The sequence below is a fragment of the Chelonoidis abingdonii genome, chromosome 9, assembly GCF_003597395.2.
Source record: "Chelonoidis abingdonii isolate Lonesome George chromosome 9, CheloAbing_2.0, whole genome shotgun sequence".
Classification (NCBI taxonomy): domain Eukaryota; kingdom Metazoa; phylum Chordata; order Testudines; family Testudinidae; genus Chelonoidis; species Chelonoidis abingdonii.
In genome coordinates, this window is record NC_133777.1 from 79,148,709 (window position 1) to 79,168,414 (window position 19,706).

At 41.7% G+C, this 19,706-nt stretch overlaps 3 protein-coding genes across 4 annotated transcripts in view; 2 read left to right on the forward strand and 1 right to left on the reverse strand.

Moving 5' to 3' along the window:
- The window catches only part of ANKDD1A (ankyrin repeat and death domain containing 1A), a 22,162-nt gene extending 16,264 nt beyond the window's left edge, over window positions 1–5,898 (forward strand). The window contains exons 12-14 of the mRNA XM_032766022.2: window positions 1,912–2,113; window positions 3,578–3,709; window positions 4,209–5,898. Of these exons, the coding sequence (XP_032621913.1) occupies window positions 1,912–2,113; window positions 3,578–3,709; window positions 4,209–4,270 (396 nt within the window). The 3' untranslated portion in view covers window positions 4,271–5,898. The remainder of the gene's footprint in view (window positions 1–1,911; window positions 2,114–3,577; window positions 3,710–4,208) is intronic.
- PLEKHO2 (pleckstrin homology domain containing O2) overlaps window positions 1–7,256 on the forward strand; it is a 115,104-nt gene extending 107,848 nt beyond the window's left edge. Inside the window, exon 7 of the transcript XR_012656578.1 lies at window positions 7,247–7,256. The gene's annotated coding sequence lies outside the window, so the exon portion shown is untranslated. The remainder of the gene's footprint in view (window positions 1–7,246) is intronic.
- The window catches only part of SPG21 (SPG21 abhydrolase domain containing, maspardin), a 20,223-nt gene continuing 6,174 nt past the window's right edge, over window positions 5,658–19,706 (reverse strand). For both annotated transcript variants that reach the window (XM_075069729.1, XM_075069728.1), the window contains exons 2-10: window positions 17,126–17,325; window positions 16,920–17,012; window positions 12,171–12,332; window positions 9,970–10,050; window positions 9,069–9,214; window positions 8,151–8,259; window positions 7,503–7,610; window positions 6,728–6,868; window positions 5,658–6,321 (exon numbers count right to left, since the gene is read on the reverse strand). In XM_075069729.1, the coding sequence (XP_074925830.1) occupies window positions 6,199–6,321; window positions 6,728–6,868; window positions 7,503–7,610; window positions 8,151–8,259; window positions 9,069–9,214; window positions 9,970–10,050; window positions 12,171–12,332; window positions 16,920–16,982 (933 nt within the window). In that variant the 5' untranslated portion in view covers window positions 16,983–17,012; window positions 17,126–17,325 and the 3' untranslated portion in view covers window positions 5,658–6,198. The remainder of the gene's footprint in view (window positions 6,322–6,727; window positions 6,869–7,502; window positions 7,611–8,150; window positions 8,260–9,068; window positions 9,215–9,969; window positions 10,051–12,170; window positions 12,333–16,919; window positions 17,013–17,125; window positions 17,326–19,706) is intronic.

Sequence of the window (19,706 nt, forward strand, 5' to 3'; positions counted from 1 at the left end):
ATATCCCAGACTGCATTGGGAGGAAGGGAGGCCGGATTTCCACAGATATTTAGTTACCTAAAGATGAGTGGGAGTTTATAAAGCACTTAAGCAGGTTATGCGTCTAGCCTCCATTAAAAGTCAAAGGGAGTTAGATGCTGTCACAACTCCTGTCAAGCGCCCCCTCTTGGCCACTCACCAGACTGCTGTGAGGGGATCCCACCAGTGAATCCCCCAATATTTTAAGCCTCTGGAGTCTGAACAGATCCCAGGTGCTGTTCCTATCTTGGGGTCCCTAGGCACGCTCTTGGGATCATCTACCTAATAGCCCCTCCTAAGACCTGAGACCTCACAGTCCAACTGCTTAGTCCCTGGAACCAATGCTGACCCCCAAGATACGCTCATAGTTTAACAACACCTCCCAAAACTCTTGCTGCACAAGCGTTCTGGCTCTAGTTTACTGCTCGCAGGGACACGTGCTAAGTGTAGCAGATAACGTACAGACACTCTGCACAGGATCCCAACACATTATTGCTCTTTCTTTAACAGCACGAGATACACAAAGTTCTTAAAAAAATAAATCCTACCAGGAATGTCCTGGAGTCTCCAGGAATTAAAGATGACTCTTCCATTAAAGATTGTCATGTGATGAAACATCCAAAACTACATCCAACCAAAATTGGCAAACCTAGCACCTTCTTGCCTCAGTTTCCCCACCACTCTGAAGTCTTCTGGGAGATGGGGTCATCTGGTGTCTTCTTGTTGCAGCACATGGCTTGGGTTCAGAAACACAGAGCCTTCTCCCGCACCTCACTTCTCCCTTGGCCAGTCCGTCCCCTTCCTTCTACCTGTCCAAAACTTCCTCTCTCTGTGTGAGTCTCCCCTCCACCTCCCGTGAGTTATAACTGCCTGCTTTGTCAGCCCTGTCTCCAAGCTGGAGAACTGCAGCTCTCTCCACTCCCCTGCTTCCTTCAGACCGGAGGAGGAAGTATCTTCTCCCAACTCCAACAAACCCATTGGCTCAAGCTGCTTCCCTCTGAGTAGACCACAGCTGAGATCTAATGGCCCAGCATTGTCCCTGGTCTGGGAGGTAGACTTATCAGCAGGGCAGATACACAGCGACAGAAGGGCATTTCTCATACCACAGCTTTCATAGCAACACGGTATTATCAGCCAGAGTTCTTCAGTTGTGAATAGGTTCCCCAGATCACCATTCCAAGCACCTAACCTGGTTAGGCCTTCTTGGAAATCCCAGCAGTTGTTCTTGGAGGATGGTCTTGCAATGAAGGCCTAGAGCCAGGCTATCGGATTCTATTCCAGGCCCCTGGACAGGCTGCCTGTGTGGCCTTGGGCAGTCACTTCCCCTTCTCCATTTCCTCATACTACTTGCCTACATCACAGGCAGTTGTGAGCTTTCTCTCCTGTTACTGAAGCATGTTATTCAAGAGCATCAGACAGAAGGCTCTGTAGAAATGCAAATTGTTACCTATGTGGGCTTCTGTAGCCAGGATGCCATGAACAAGATTTATTAATTGGGCCAGGATGAAACAGGACAGTTAGTAAAACAGAAACGTGCTATGTCAGAATGAACTTAAACTGCTCCAGTGGCAAGGCTGTGGGATATTACAGACCAGCCATTACAAACAAAAGCATGGCAGGTCTGTTGCTGGAAGAACACATGGGCGTTACTAGGGATTATGCTACTGCTGCTGCTAACAATCCAGTGTCATCAGAATGTCAGCAAGGGGAACGTTATAGCTATAATCGGGTAATGCGACTAGTTCAGCACAGCACTGCTAGCAGGAAAGTTACATTGCTTTTTGGAAGTGAAGGGATTCATTGTTCAGGGTCGTGATGTTTTGGGGTGTTTTTTCCTCTCAGCCTGAAAGAAATGTGAAGCCTCTCACTGAAACTCCTATTTTAACATCGTAGGACAATCTCAACAGTGACTCCAACTCCTGGGTGGCAAAACACTTAACCTTTAAACAAGATCACAGGCTGGAAACACAGCACATTCGCTCAGTGATGTGGAGATTAGCTACTAAATACCTCAAACCCAGCGAATGGAAGAAGCTTGCACATTACTGGAAATTCACTGATGCACATATCAGAGCCATTGAGCAGCAGTGGGCAGGTATAAATCAGATGGTGTCTCACTTACGTCAAGCATTTCCATCCCTTCCCTTTAATCTCTATATTGCTAGTAGATAATTCTCCAGCAGAGGTACTGGGCCACGTGCTAAGGAAGCCACCTGGTTCAGATGGAGCAGCCACAAGATTATTTTATAAAATGTTTCAAATGCAAACAGGAAAAATGTGTATTCACCTGAAAATGGCTAGTACGAAGATCCACAGCTCCTAAACAAGGGGTCTGCTGCCTCTCCCTGGCTGCTGTAGAGAACCCCCAAGCCTAGGAGTTCTTCTTGTCCCTAAAGGGAAACTTGATTGCTGTAACTGACAAAGCAAGACAGGTCTGAACACCTTCCTACTGAGTGGGCATTTTCAGGCAAGCAGGTAAACGATCCTTATTCTTCTGCACAGGGAGACCACGGACTTTAAACATTGAGATTTTACCACCAGTGCCCTGATCTTACAGGGAGCCAACTTCCACCAAAGACCCTGGCCTCACTGGGTCAGTTTGCCCTTTGCTTGCCCCTCTAGCAATTGGGAGCAAATCTAGAGGGCCACCAAAGAGAAACCTGCGCTGTGACCCCAGGAACGTACCCCTGCCCTCCTGGGGAATGGGTCCTTTTTTCCTGTGGCTCAGCACACGGAGCACTGTGGGGGCAGTTAGAAGGGTATGTCAGGACAGACTGCATTCTGAGCTTGGAAATATCCCTCTTTGTAAATCACAGCTCTGAGTGGAAGCATGGAAGAGCCCAAAGAGTCATAAGTTTGCATGAAACATGCTCTGCCAAATGCAGTCATTTACTTGCAGGCGGTTTTCAGAAAACTTCCCGTTCAAGGACCTATCTTAGTTATGGCAACTCAGATCATTAGGCCAACAGATTGGTGTAGAGACCATTATCTTTCCTGCAACTTTGTTCTCTCTTAGAAACCTTCTAAATATCTGTGCAGCTTTTGAGCTCTGTCCTTCCAGGAGATCAAGGAATGCTGCTAGGGCAGCAGCTAGGAAGATGTTTATCCTCCTGTAGAGCCAGATGTAGAACAGTGCAGAAAGAGGGAGACGGGGTTCTGTTTTTAAGGACCTGAGAAAGTTATTCAGCAAAATAGCAGAATATGAAATACTTACAAAATGCAGACTGAGTCAAAGCTACTGGAGCACCAACCCATTCTGTCCCTGCCAAAAGCAGAACCAATATGCTACCTGGTGTGAGTGCAGGCAGCTGAGAGTCCAAATGGTTTAAGATGTTGGAGTTGCTATTTAAAGAGCAGGTTTAGTTTCCATCCCAGATTGCTTCAATTAAAAAAAAAAAAAAAAAAGTGTGGCTGGGCAGCAAATAGGCCCAAATTTATCCTCACATCCATTCCCACCACAGTTGAAGGGAGATCCACATGTATCAAGTCAGAATTTGATGCAGTCTACGGCCACCAAACAGAGTGAAATACAGTTTCATCCATGTATCATTCTTACCAGGTACTAAAAGCTACAGGGAGCATGGCCACAGAATGTTGCTTATTTGGCTTCATGGTGTGATCATGGCAGGAGAAAATCCAATCAAAGGACTATACGAAGGCCTGGTGGGGATTTGTAGAAGAGACTTGGCAGGTAACAATCCATCACCTTCCTCTTAAGTTGAATAATACAAACTTAGCACCATTTGAATTAACCTTTTAATTCTTGATTTAATTTCTATAGCTGTTGCATAATGTAAGTATAGCAGTCTTTTCCTAAATACAGAGTCTTAAACTATTAACAGCCTCAAACACCTCTAGTACCTAGGAAGTTGTCTTTTCCCCCTTGTTTTATGGAGTACACACATTTACACATACTGCTGGGCCATTTCTCCTGGCGCTTTGTACCTCCCATTCATCAGAATCATTTACTAGAGCAAAAATACTCACACCCAGACATGTAGAACCTCCTTTGTTAAGTAACTAGGATTAAAAACCAGACTGAATAGACACCCCTCAGAGTAAAATAAAAATAAATAAAAAAAACAGCGCTGATATCAAGCTGCCGCTCAGCACAAAGGTACAAGTGTTGTTCTTCATTCCACTTCTCCTAATGGGTGAGAGGAAAAACACCTATGATGTTTTTTTTACAGAAAGCATTAGAAAAAAGGCAAATGCAGAATCCACTTCTCCAAGGAAGTGTACAGCAATGTAACAACTGAAGGGGAAATGACTGTCCGATGCTGCCTCTGCTGATTTTTTCCTAGAAACTACAGTGATTGAACCTGAATCACTGAACTATTCACCAAAAAGTGGCCATAAAACTTTTAAGGGCTTCTTGTCATGACAAGTGGCACTTCCGCTGCTTCCACTTGAGATCAGGTAAACTACGAGACATCAGCACATGCTAATTTTAAAACATCTTTATGCAAGTGTGGGGTTTATTTGCTGTTGCATAGATGCTGGTGACTATAATACAAGCAAGGGGAAATGGCATTTGTGATACTGTGACTGCGTTTCAATTAGGACTCATTTTCTTACTGTAATTTGTTTACACCTCGTTTTTTGTAGGTATAATTTTTTTAATTGTCTTTTATAAGTTACAAAGGGGAGAACCTTTCTATTTAAGATGTAGTAAGATGTGTTCTTTACCCAAACATCTTCAGTTTTTGTCCATGTCACCTATGGTTTATTGTGGGAAGAATGCTCAATTGTTTAGCTGCTGGCATCGTTACATGTGTGTTTTTGGGGGGAAGGGGGGGACAACGAGGGGTATTACCTGGACTGTATTAAAAGAGGGATCAGATTTTGGATCCCAAAGCCTCGACAGTTTCCCATTAGCTGGCATTTGAAAGGCTACAAATCCCATAGTCCTGTGCAACTGAATGTTTGTTATTTGCCCAAAATACACTTTTGTTGAGTCAATACTTTTCCAATTCATTTTACCTTATATAGATGAACCACTTCTAACTTTTTGTGCTCTAAAAATGCACAACTCAAAAGCAAGCAGGATTTGAAGAGTCAGTTCCCCTCCTTGGCGCATAAACATCTGCATATTCCTAAAGGGAAAAATGTCAGCATATAGGCTAACACGTTCTTGCCAAACAGGTAGCCTAGCCTTGAGTGCCAGTACGTGCTTTACTCGATTTCAGTACAGAAGAGGTAATTACCTGTTATTTATACCAACCCTCACAAAGCGCACTTTCCTTAAATACTCAGCAATTTGTCATGTGAAGTTTTGTATTTTTTACAGTGTTTAAGGGGGAAATAAAATCTGTTCTCCAATAAACAGGAATATTTTTCCTGTAAGGTGATGGGTGATTTCTTTTAGTTCAATCTGTTTTATAAAATGCTTTTTAAAATTCACATCCACATGCTGAAAACACTCTTATCCAACGCAATTAAATTGGAATTCACTATGATTCAAGCTGTTTTACTGTTCAATAAACACCCTTAAAGCAAATCTAAGCAGAATTTAACATCCGTCAGCAGACCTTTTCTGATCTTAGCGCTGCACTTTGATGCTTTTTACATCCACATGCAGCTCTGAAAGATCACGTTAAGCTACAGTAATTCTATTTAGTCAATTAGAAAAAAGCCACTTGTTGAAATTGAAGTTTTATTGAAAACCATTGTTACAGCTAGCAAGAAAGTTAAAAACTGTAACGCTTTATATTTCAGGTAGAAATAAAGTAACTAACTTGCAACACAAGATATGAACCAAATAAGTGATGTCAACATTGGCACTTCAGCATTTTTCAATCTAAATATTCAACAAAATTATAAATGAGCTTAAGTACACAACCTGCATGTGCAATATATACAGCTAATATAAAAAAGAAATGGGGTTCCGTTTTAAGAACGTAGTGGTGAAGACTTTGGTAGCAAAATGTATCTCAATTCTTTAAAACTGGAGTCTTCTCAAAGGTACTTCCTTACATTCAAAGACAAAAACTTAAACCAAAGTATCCTGTTACACTGCTGTAGATTACCATTCTCTGTTGCATTACACTGAATAATCTCAAGCTTGTTGGAGTTACACAGTGATAACCGGCTAACATAAGAAAAGGCAGATTGGAAATGGCTGGTTATATACAGGAAGACCACCAGATTGGTTCACTGCTTTAACTGATTGTGACAAAGCTACTGCTGCTCTTGTTCACTGCTGCTGTGAAGCTTGATTTTCTGGACTTCCAGTTCTTCTGCACTAACCATAGAAGGATCAATGGCTGCATACCGTGTACCGTGGAACTGCAGTAAGTGTATCTGTTGGACATGAAAAGGAACTCTGAAGCAGTAATACAGGATGATGGGTAAGGTACCAGATAAGAGGAAAGCAGCATGCCTCCCTTGCCAGTAAAATCCAGGAACCAGTCCCCATTATAGTTCAGTCAAATATAGCATTAGCTCATACTCCAACATTTGCTCCACCTACACGGAACACAAGAGCTCGGGGAGTGCAGAGATATCAGGCACATGAAAGCCAACCTCAAACCCAAGGCCAACAAGTGTGGCTGCTGTGTAGCCCCGACTCCTCTGCACCAGTTGGGTTCAGTGTCTGCAGCTCCCAAAGGGTAGGGAGCAGCAACAGATGAGGGTATGATAAAGACGGGACTCTGCTGGGACATTTCTAAACACGTTGCTAGGAAAGGTTTGAATTTCAGAGGCTTACTTGGATATAGACATTGACTTCAGCGCTTCTGCAGAGATAAGGGAAATTGCCTCCTGTTTTAAGGTGAGCTCTTCTGGCATTGGGATACAGTTTGTACATCTCTTCTTTCGCTTCAGTTGAAAGTGCACTCTGATCAAACACCTTGAAAACAATCACAGAGTAACTCTAAAGCCAATCAAGTTTTCTGTAGCTATTGACCATAGCATACTAGAATTATTCTAAATCACCTCATTGCTTTTAGCTTCTTTGTGATGTGATATTTGCCTGACAGTGAGATCCATCTCCAAGAATAAAGCCCACAGTCTGACCGTATAAAATAAATTACGCATATCCTTTGATGCTTATTTGAGAGGTGCGAGGCTTTGTCCTCCAGTAATAAGCTCAGGAGTGATTTCCTATATTGTTCACATCTGCCTCAGTTATTAGTTTGACCTCAAAGTGACACTGAAGTTAACAAGGATAGAGAACAGTTGTATCTTTAAAGAGCAACTAAAATTTTATAGACATGTCATAATCCAGAAAATGGAAGTCATGCTGTCCTAGTTTATAGCACCATGAGCAGAGATTGTACTGCGCACGATACCCCAGCGACATCTTACAGTTAATTCATAGTGTTGCATAATGAGCAAAAAGCAACATCTAACATGAAATTAGATCTTCCACGTTTTATTCTACAGAGGTGATCAAGTATTCCAGTTGCTCATGGAATAGCCAAACCCTACTCAATCCAGCCAGGTGAAGCAATAGGCTAAAAGGAAGAAAGAAAAACACTTACATCCATAATAGTTACAGGAATGTCTCGAATTTTATGAGGTTCCACATAGGAGTTCTGACAGTTGAGGGTAAGTCTCGATGCTAACTCACTCTGGCCCAGGCTTTCCAGCTATCAATACATGGAAATAAAGGCTATGAATTCAGTTTCACTTGGGGAGGTTTATGGTAACATACCTAAAGAAATGGGCACAACCCAAATTCTGCTAAGGAGTGGGACCTAGTTAGGTGTCCAGTTTCCCCAAGTTTGAGTGTCACTGCAACCCCATGCACGAGGCTGCCACAATACTCAGATTTGGTCCATCGTGATGGGGGGCATGGAGGAGGGTGGCCGGACCACATCTGAACAAATAATTTTGCACTCTGGTGCATGGGGCCACAATGCCACTTATTTGTTCTGGCCGCTCCTCCACCATCTGGTCTGGGGGTGAGGGACCACCTCCCGCCTCCTCACTGTCCCCCGCCATAACTGCACTTCAGTAGAGCTATGCAGAGTAGCACTAGCTCAGGGTCTGCCACTTACTGTTCATCCTTTCTATTAGGTAAGTAAAGATGGCAGCAACATACCTATGCCACATATGTTCTGCTGTCTCTAGAAGCAAGGTTAACCATGCCCAACGTTACCAGAATGAGACATCCAAGACTCACTCACCCTGTCAACCATGAAATCAATTCCATCTGCCATGACAGGATCTACAGGACCAGAAGCAAAGTTTCCAAGAACAATTTTCTTCAGCATAAATGCAGGCATTAGCCAAAAGCTGAAATATAAACAAGAGATCACATGAACCTCTTCAAGTTTAAAGACCTCCAAAAATTAAAAGGTTGTGTTTTCTGGTTTCTCCTCTCTTCCCTCCCCCACCCCCAAAAACAAAACATTTGAGTTTCATTTCAAATCAAGTGGTTTGTGCAGGACTTCACTAGGGGAATCATTGCATAAGCTTTTAAAATAACGGAGAGCTGCATGTATAGGAATATAATACACTGAAAGTTGCTGACCTTATTCTTTGAGAGTGTATTTTAAATGTATTCTTCAGCAAGCATTGGTTTCATTTAAGCTTAATGTACCCGCTAGGCAAAACAAAGATCTAGTCTTGACTGTCTTTCCCAAGCAGGGCTGGCTTTAGGGCGATTCCCCTGACTCCCGAGAATCGGGCCCCGTAGCATCTGGAAGAGGGGCCCCACACTCTCTACCGAAGTGCTGCCGGAAACAGCGGCAACCGATTGAGCTGCTGCCAAATTGCCACCGCTATCAGCTCGATCGCTTCCACTGTCTTTGGGAGCATTTCAGCAGCAGCTCTTTCAAATCAGGCCCCATCCTAAAGCCAGCTCTGCTCCCAAGTCTGATTGTATCAATCATAAAAGTTTAAGACAAAAAACAAGAACTTATTTCCAATGTTAAAATTCCAGGTTTCAAAATCCTGATTGTAACATGGTTTTTTAAAGTATTTTGCCACCTGTTTTTCCAGTAATCTGTTTTTGAAACTACATTTGTCTAAAACTCTGAAATTTTACTATAAAATGTAATAGCAGTCAAAGACTGACATTACATTTTATCAATATTTCTCACCTGTTCGCAGTCCATGTCTGGTTAAAGATGGAAGTGTCACTGAAAGAATTACACAGGATCAGAGACTGAACTCTGGGGGATTTGTGTGTGTACTCAGCAAATTTTTGAGCCAAAAAGCCTCCCAAAGAAGCTCCAAAAAGGTGAACCTAATTTAAAACCAAACACAAGTACATGTTATGTAACAACTTAAATGTATCCTGAATATCCATGTATAACATAATACAAAAACATAACTGTATTATTCCTTTCCTTGTATTCTAACAGAAGCTGAAAGCTTATTTAGAAAAAACTGACGTTCAAAATTTATTTTCAACCAAAAAAAAAAAAAAAACCCCAGTCTCAGATGTAATTTTAAAGCATCTTTTTTTTTTTTTTAAGACTGAAAATAAAGGCACAGGCAACATGCATATCTCAAAAATTTCAATCAGGACTTTTGATTTTTGGCATGACAAATATACTATACGGTATGAACACTTATTTTAGCCTCTTTTCAAAGCTATTTTAATTCAAGATTGACAATGTTGTGATATTACTTACTACTGGTATTATTTCTTTGTATTATCATAGCACCCATTGTGCCACGTACTGTACAAACAGAATAAAAAGACTGTCTCTTCCCCAAAGACCTAAGTCATTAATTAATAGGATTAACTTTGAGGTTTTAACTAAAAAACTGAAATTAATAAAAAAAACCCACCACAATTCCTGAAAGCAGAGACCAACGAATCAAAGCAGGACAGTTTTTGGATAGTGTTTGCTTCAATTTTGAATTTCTTGTTTTTGATAAGCTTGCATCATAGCATGGACATTTTCTGCATGTTAGTTCTTAAAAAACTCTAGGCTTTTTTACCTAACATTTTTATAGTAACCCCACGTTATTTGTCAATCTCAGGGCACTAACTTTATCCAGTTGTAGGTGGTCTAGTAGTTTTCTGAATCCGTCGCAGAATTCAAGGTGGTCCCAATACACTGGATACTGCAACTAGAGTAATAAAGTAAAATGAAACTATAATCAGTAATTAAAATGAAGCTGTTCTTTGAGCAGCTGCTCTTTTCATATCTCCAGAAGCACCTTTTGCCTTTCTGCTTAAAAAAATATTTAAAGCCTTGCATATTGAAGCCTGGCCAAAGAGATGTAGCTAAGACATTCAACATGATTAATGGATGATGTGCAAAATTCTCATTGTGTTGTACAATAGACTAATGTTGTATTTAGGGTTTCCATATCATACAAAATCATCAGAAATAAAATCTAGTAAAGACGGAGCGAGTCACAAAGCTACATTACTATTTGCATAAATAAGGCTTCTGCTAAAAAATTCAGATCCTCCCTTGGAATTCACAGCAGCAGAGAGGCATTAAGACAAACACTACAATGAAGTCCTTCTAAAAAAAATCTTATGACTTAATATTTTCAGCCAGTGGGTAATCAAGTTGTATGCCTTTTCAGTAAACACACTGTCTTAAGATAAAGGATGGCAACCTCTCATCCACTGTACAACTGGCTTAGGAACAGGAGGCAGAGCTGAAAGGTTTCCTTCTGAAACAGACACTGGTCACTGCTGGAGGGAAACCAAATTGATCAATGTCTGATCCAGTAGGAAGACTTATAAATTCTACTCATAAAAAAAACACCACTATCTGCTTTGCTCCATTGGAAGGCTGGAAGGTGAAAGTTGCAAACTATGATGGAAGCAGACATAGAAAGGGGAGAACAGGGCCAGAAATGGCCAAGGAAAAACAAAGGTAGTAAAGGCCTGAAGTTGGGCAGTGACCCATAACTACATGAGGACAGCTCAGTCATACTGGAACCTTTAGGTTAAATTACCCATTCAGTTACATTTTTAGACACCAGGTAATGCTTATTAAAATGATGTGGATAAGTGGGTTAGTCTGGCTGTAGCTTGACCAAAGTTACATCACATTATGTTGGCCTTTCAGAGAAGCCAACTACCATGGTTATTTTCCTGAATAATACACCAAGCTGAATCAGAGAGGAGTTAACAGATCCAACTGGAGACAAAGCAAGGCTATGAGAAGTTGTTGCACTGGGAAGAGTGTCAACTGCAAACTTAGAATTCCTCTTGTACAAAACCTCAAGAGAAATGAATGGGTAGGGCTCTATCAAATTCACAGCCATGAAAAACGCATCACAGACTGAAATCTGGCCTCCCCCCAGCCCCAGGAAATCTGGTCCTTTGTGTGCACTTTTACCTTATACTATATAGATTTCACAGGGGAGACCAGCATCTCTCAAATTGGGGGTCCTGACCCAAAAGGAAGTTATGGGGGATTGTAAAGTTATTTTAGGGGGACTGCAGTATCACCACCCTTACTTCTGCACTGCCTTCAGAGCTGGGCAGCTGGAGAGCAGTGGCTATTGGCTGGGATGCCAGCTCTAAGGGCAGCACCCAACCAGCAGAAGCACAAAAGGGCGGCAATACCATACCATGCCATCCTTACTTCTGCGCTGCTGCCGCCAGCGGTTCTATCTTCAGAACTGGGCTCCCAGCCAGCAGCTGCCACTCTCCAGCTGCTCAGCTCTGAAGGCAGCACTGCTGTCAGCAGCAGGACAAAAGTAAGAGCAGCTGTACGGCAACCCCCTCCACCCCCAAAATAACCTTGCCACCCCCTTCAACTCCTTTTTGGTTCAGGGCCCCTACAAGTACAACAACTTGAAATTTCAGATTTAGATAGCTGAAATCATGAAATTTATTATTTTAAAAGTCCTATGACCAAAATGGACTGTGAATTTGGTAAAACCCTATGAATGAGACATCAGCGAACTCCAACTCCTAGTGTTCATGGAGTAAAGAAAAAAACATTACAGAACTAATCCACTAGGTATAAATCTAATATACATTTTTGTATGTTTCACATACTCAGTGAACTGGTTTAGGGCCAGTTTTCCATGTTACATACCCCAGAATATACCTTAGTATAGCCTTCCCTGGAGTTCTCTGCTTGGATTCCTCCAAAAATTATGAGCTAAACCAACGTAAAAGCTGACCTTTACCAGATGCATCTAACACTCTGGTTTTATTTACTGTAACACAAGAGCAAACAAACACTGAATTTCAATGTTGTATTGAGAATACTCACAGCAATAACTCTGTAACCCCATCCAGTCAGTGCCAAAATCTGCTGGAAAAACACATCTGCAGTTCCACTTACAGGTGGAAGAAATATAAGTGGGCACCTGATGTTCTTGGATCCTGCATCATATAGTGACCACACTTTACTGTCATCATCGTCTACTATGATCTGAAAGAAGAGAATTTAGTGAAACTTTGTATAAGCCTGATACCAGATATCTCCCATTCAGTTTCTAGTAATGTGTTTCACAAACTTGTGCTACAAGATTTTTCTTTCAAACAAGTTCACCCTTTGCTCCCCTTCAGAATAACTTTTCAACCTTGTGTGTTTAATAAATGTGATGTTTACACTGTCCACCTACACACATCTGGAGGCAGAACTGTGGTTGTGAAATAGAAAAGAAGCTGATCAGACGATCTGAAACAAGCTAGATTACGATCTCTCTGAACAGTATGGTTTTAGTTAATACAATAGTCACTGTCTTATGGAAGTTTGTGATGTTCTGAACAACTGAAGTCCAATGCAAGTGCCAGAAGTAAGAAGTGAATTATGTCAGCTTGCAGAGATTGTTTTATGTAGGAATCGTTTCCTTAGCAATATTCAAGTTACGTAACCCCAGCTGAGCTAATGTTCGGTTTGAGCTTACCATCTTCCTGAATCTGGAACTCTGGTCCCTTGTATCAGACACAGTAATTTTACATATGAAAATTGGTGTAGGAATTAATTATGGGAACATCCCAACATTCTGTTTGCAAACAGGACCGACTCTTAGAAGATACTATACCAGGGATCGGCAACCTTTTGCACGCAGCCTGTCAGGGAAAGCCGCTGGTGGGTTGGGCCAGTTTATTTACCTGCCGCATCCGCAGGTTCGGCCGATCGCAGCTCCCACTGGCCATGGTTCGCCGCTCCAGGCCAATGGGGGCTGCAGGAAGCAGCGCACACAGAGATATGTTGGCCACTGCTCCGGCAGCCCCCCATTGGCCTGGGACAGCGAACTGCGGCCAGTGGGAGCTGTGATCGGCCGAACCTGCAGACATGGCAGCCTTTGGCATGCGAGCCGATCAGGAAAAGCCCTGCCAATCCCTGTACTGTACCATAAGTAGTGGCACATGTTTAGCCAGGAGGAAAATTCCTTCTGTGGTTTGACTAGGCCCCTGGCTGCTAACGATCTGATAATCTACACCACCGAGAACATCCTTCTCCGACTGAGAATCATCATCATCAAAGTTCTGGGTTGGAAGGACAGCGCCCTGCAACTGACATTTTTTCCTAGGCCCTCATATATGGAGGTAGATGGGGGTGGGCCAAGAACTTGCAGATCTGGTGACTATTCAACGCTACTGTCTTAAATAGTCCCAGAAAATTGGGACCACTAATCTGAAACAACGGAGGTCTGATTGTAAGATAGGGACACTGTACAAAGGATATCCAAAGTAGTACAAACTGGAATGGGACAGAGAGCTGATCTACTATCAAGGAGGCGTTCACTAGAATGATCAAGGGAGAGAAGTTGGAGAGGCAGAGCGGCACATGACCAGCTGAGGAAGTGGCTAGTTTAGATCCCGGCCACTGCTGCTGCCCTTACAAGCCAAAAGCTTCAGACCTTTGCACTCTGCCTGTCTTATGCTAGGAATTCAAGACCCAAGAATGAAAATTCTACACAAACAGCATCTTTAAAGAATAAGAGTTTGAGAAGTCTCAGTCTCACATTTTCAGGGTTTTCTTCTCAAGCATACTGCTGTGTATATTTAGGGTTTTTTTTAAAGGAACAAAACTCACAAGTAGTACAGGACTATAGACCAAATAAACTCAGTGACCATAAAACCTCCAAATAAAGCCCATGCAGTACAACAGATGCAGGACCTCTCTGTTTATGCATCTGTGATCCATTTTAAATTTACAACTTATTGAACTGGTAGCACCAAAAGCTCTCTCTCATTGTCATAGAAGTACAGCTCCTCTGTGGATACTCCGGAAATGCCATGTCACAAATCCTAAAATCTGCCTGGCTGACAACGAATGTGTAATTTACAAGGAAGTCTGTACTGGAGGTTCAGGGAGCATGTGATTATCACATTATCAGTAGTTTTTGTAAAGTTTCCAAGAAATTAGAAAGGACAGTGCCAGGACTTGTCAGAGCCCTGGAACTGCTAAGGAACTCACATTTCTACGTTTACATTATGTGAAGGAAAGTTCTCCTCTGATATATAAGATTATTAATTGAATCTGCTTATCATGGCCCTGTGTGTCTGTGTAACAAGCGCGTATCTTCATGATTTTGAAAATGAAACATGCCCTACACTGAGTACTTCACTTGAGGATATTAGCAAGCGTTAAAGAAATGATCAAGACTCAATACGTGTGATGGGGAACTGAGGCCCAGAGAGATTAAATTACTTTCACCAAAGCCAGACAATTAATGGCACCCAGAGTATGGCAACCACTTGTTCCCTTTGAGAAAAAACCACATATGTAAATTTACTGTGATGTGTTTGGATCTGCAATAAATGTTGCACAGTTGAGTCACACTGATTAACAGCTGATTCAGACAGATTATTGACCACCTTCTGTTCCGTTACACAATCAATCAAGTGTGGATTATTGAATTTACATTTTGGGTGAAATCTGGCTTCAGTGAAATAAATGGCAAAACTCCCATTGACGTCAGAGCCAGAATTTCACCCTATGACTGTCTCTGAGCAGGATAATATTTTAGATAGCAAGACATACCGTTTTACAGATAGCCGGTGTAACATTTTAAAGAGACTGAACACTCCATTCAAAGCACTTTTATGAAGTTGAGTTAGTTTATCCTCTGCATTCTCCCCACCCCTAGCCTATTTTAAAGCCAGGAAACTGGGCTATGTGCAGTTTAAATGACTTGCACAAAGTTTTGCAAGGGCTTCCTGAATGACAAACACAGAACAAGGGCTCCTGGCTCCAAGCCCTGTCCTCTACCCACAAAACCAACCTTCACCACCACCACACACATCTGCAAGTCATAACTTGTATCTATAAAGCACTTTTCTTTGTAACACTGCAGATTAACTATGGGAATGACTTATCACATTTTAGAAAATGCAATCACCAGTGGGGTGGAAGGCAGAAGCCATTCTGCACCAGAAGTACTGCTAGTTTTCAGAAGAGGAAGTGAAGAGCCATTTCTCCAGTTGGAACTGCAGGGTGAATTTTATATAAACAGAATAGTTATCTGCAGTGGAATTTAGCCAGTACGCCACAGTTAAGTACTCAGCCCGTATCCCGTTGCACTCTTTGGTCTTTACTGATCACAAGTAGTGAGTGATGCTATCTGTTTATAGCCATACTCCTTAATGAGGATCAGAGGAAGAATGAAAGAATCTTTAAAAACTGATTTAATTTTCAGCATCCCTCTAAGCCTCTTCCTAGAAGGAACAGGCTTCCATCTATGACCTCAGCAGGAAGGGGGAGACATAGCAGTGATAACATGTGGCGGGTGCAAGAAAAGCAGTGAGAAGCAGCCTAACATCTCCAAGCCTCTCACTCCCACTACCCCACAAAGAACAAACTGTGGGAGCTCACTAGATTGATTTGGTGGCAGCACAAAGCAGCAATGAGGAGGGAAGAAGTGGGATGCTAAGCCCCGTTTTCTCTCCTCCTGCATCAGGGAACCTTGCCTCCTCCATGCTGACCATATTGCTAACAACCACAGCAGAAGAGGGAAATGACTTATTCCTAGAAACAACCTCCACAAAGAACTATAATTAAAATTGAGCTTTTCCCCTTCAGAGACCAAGACTGGCTTGTTTAGGTCTCACCCAGTATCTTTGACTGTTTTTTATTTTGAAGTAAGCAATCAGCAAAGAAAGCTATGCCCATACTTTGAGGCTCAGATAAAATCTTCACTGATTACCCTGAAATTTATGCATATTTTCATTTAATCAATCATCAGCAAATGGAGAGTTATACTTGCTCAAGAGCTTCCATGCAATGCAGTTTCTGTAGAAAGTGGCACAGTATTCCGTACTCACTGAATCTCATGGGCGTTCTTTCCATCTCATTAAATCCCCAGGATGACAATATGCAGCCTAAATTATGACATCAGCACACCTATGCTATCTCTCTGTCTACAAATTAAGTGCAATTACATCTGTGCATACCCATTTTGGGCATAATCTGGAGGCAACAGGACTGAAGAGAGGTAGTTTGGCCTGCAGCACCATTATTACTTGTAATGTGTGAGATGGAAAGAACCCATAGCTCGACTGTCAGAACCCAGGATGAATTTGTGAAGCTCACAGCAAAAGTATTTTCATGAGTCAAGACAGTAGTGCTGTGTAAGCATGTGAACTGGAGAGCATAGTGGGCAAAGCCAGCGGCAGCTCCAGCAATGATGGTACACGGCAGCCCTCTCAGCTCCATAACCTTTTTCTAATCTCAGCTTCAAATGTCTGTTGCCATGAGAGGTCCCCAACAGCCACTGCTTTCCAGAAGGCTCCCAAAGCTCAGGTGGCACCATGAATCCCACTAAAGGTAACAGACCACCTCCAATGAAAGTTACGTGAATATAAAAGTACTCGCAAAGTACTCAAATACCCTGGTGATGGGAGCCATAGGGGGTCGATACTTAGATCTGCCACTTCCAGTGACTATTTTCCATTACCTACAAAGGCATTGTATTTTTACCTACAAAGGCAATTTCCACCTCTGCATACCATGACCCTTCAGAAATAAGATACCACTTCATAAACAGGGGACAAAACCCATACATACCTTCTTAAGAGGAACTGTACTTCTGAACCAGTTATAGTCAGGAGAGACTTTAATCTCTCCCATGATGTTTAGATGAAACTGAGGTTGCGTATCCTGAAACATAGACAAGTGATGTTTCAGCTCAAGAATCTAGGTTTACACTAATCCAGTGCATAGAAGCCTCATTGTGTATACAAAGGATTCTTTCAGGATAAGTTTGTTTTTACCTCTTCTCAGTTGACCGTCCTTCCTCGTCAGTCTTCTAACTTGTGCCGTGTTTACTTATCCTTAGTTTTAATTATAACCACTTTGGGATATTCAGAAAATGCAGTATCTTGATTGATTACTACTAACCCTCTAATTAGGAATCGATGCTGTCTTGTGCAATAAGAACTTTTCATAACAAAGCATTCCACTGTAGCAGCTCCTGAAAGGAAGATAGTATTGCAGGGTTTAAGACATTTTTAAACAGCAAGTTATATTTTAACATTCCTTTTAAGCCAGTTTATTAACTGCTCCAAGGTTGCCTCTATTTGAATTCGCTGGTACTTCGCTCACAGTTCAGACAATGGACTGTATAGGTACTTATGTTTCTTGGGTCTACAGTCCATTTAGTCAAGTATTCAGACGGCACCTCTCATTTAAATACAATTAACTTAAAAGCATCTTAAACATGTAAAAATCCTCTCTTCAGATTACGTGATACCTGTTGTAAAGAACGGTCAAAACTTCAGGGCCTGTCCACATAGGAAAATTGACCAGAATAACTATTGCAAAATAGCTTCCTGTGTGGACAGTATTCCAGAACAACAATCACTTTATTCTGGAATAATTAGTGTGCTTCTAAAATGGGAATATTATTCTAGAACAGAGTATCTACATGGAGCTATTCTGACTGGAAACAGTCAGTTTCCCCATGTAGATAAGCCTTAATAAGATTGTCTGGACATTCTGAATGTTATATATTCTATATGGGATCCTACTTATTTGTAGTAATGAAAATTACATGGCTGACATGGGACCTACATTTCACTGGAACATTTATAGCACTAGTAGATTCAGAACTTCCATTTGTACAGCAAATCATGCCAGATTTTTAAGTTCACAGCTGTATGCTGACTCCTCGTTAACTTTAGTTTGCAAGGGAAATCCTGCTACAGTGATTCTTTTCATGTGCTCACAAGAATACAGTGGATAAGGAATGCATAATAAGTTTCCTTTTATTAATTAGTTTATGAATCAAGACTGAGGGGGAAAAACAACTGAGAAGAGTTGGCAGTTTTTCAAAGGGACACTATTAAAGGCCCAAAAGCAGGCTATTCCGATGGGTAGGAAAGATAGAAAATGTGGCAAAAGACCACCTTGGCTTAACCACGAGATCTTGCATGACCTACAAAATAAAAAGGAGTCATAAAAAATGGAAACTAGGTCAGATTACAAAAAGATGAATATAGGCAAACAACACAGGAATGCAGGGGCAAGATTAGAAAGGCAAAGGCACAAAATAAACTCAAACTAGCTACAGGAATAAAAGGAAACAAGACGACTTTTTATCAATACATTAGAAGCAAGAGGAAGACCAAGGACTGGGTAGGCCCACTGCTCAGTGAGGAGCGAGAAACAGTAACAGGAAACTTGGAAATAGCAGAGATGCTTAATGACTTCTTTGTTTCGGTCTTCACTGAGAAGTCTGAAGGAATAGCATGGATTTGTAAGAGAACAATCGTGTCAAACCAATCTGATAGTTTCCTTTGACAGATAACGACCTTGTGGATAAGGGAGAAGCGGTGGACGTGGTATACCTAAGACTTTAGCAAGGCATTTGATACGGTCTCGCATAATATTCTTATCGATAAACTAGCAAAATACAATTTAGATGGGGATTATAAGGTGAGTGCATAACTGCTGAATAACCGACCTCAGAGAGTGGTTATAAATGGCCCCAATCCTGCTGGAAAGGTATACAAGTGGGGTTCCACCGGGGTCTGTTTTGGGACCAGCTCGTTCAATTATTCATCAACGACTTAGATGTGGCATAAAAAGTACACTTAAGTTTCGGACGATACCAAAACTGGGAGGGATTGCAAGTGCTTTGGAGGACAGGGTCAAAATTCAAAATGATCTGGACAAATTGGAGAAATGGTCTGAGGTAAACCGGATGAAGTTCATATAAGACAAATGCAAAGTGCTCCACTTAGGAAGGAACAACAGTTTCACACATACAGAATGGGAAGAGACTGGCTAGGAAGGAGTATGGCAGAAGTAGATCTGAGGGTCATAGTGGATCCAAAGCTAAATAGTGAGTCACAGTGTGAGACTGTTGCACAATATATATAAATCAAACGTGATTCTGGGATACAATTAACCAGGTGTGTTGTAATAACAAGTACACGAGAATCATTCTTCTGCCTACTCTGCGCTGGTAGCCTCAACTGCAGTATTGTGTCCAGTTCTGGGCACCGCAGTTCAAGAAAGATGTGGAGAAATTGGAGAGGTCCAGAGAAAGAGCAACAAGAATGGAATTAAAGGTCTTGAGACATGACCTATGAAGGAAGGCTGAAGAACGGGTTATTGTAGTTTGGAAAAGATGAAGACTGAGAGGGGACATGAATAGCAGTTTTAGGTATCAAAAGGGGTCAAGCAGGAGGAGGAGAAACTTGTTCACTACTTAGCCTCTAATGATATGAAACAATGAAGCAATGGCTTAAACTGTCAGCAGGGGAGATCTTAGGTTGGACATTAGGTAAAAAGTTCCTATACTGTCAGGGTAAGTTAAAACACTGAATAAATTGCCTAAGGAGGTGCGGA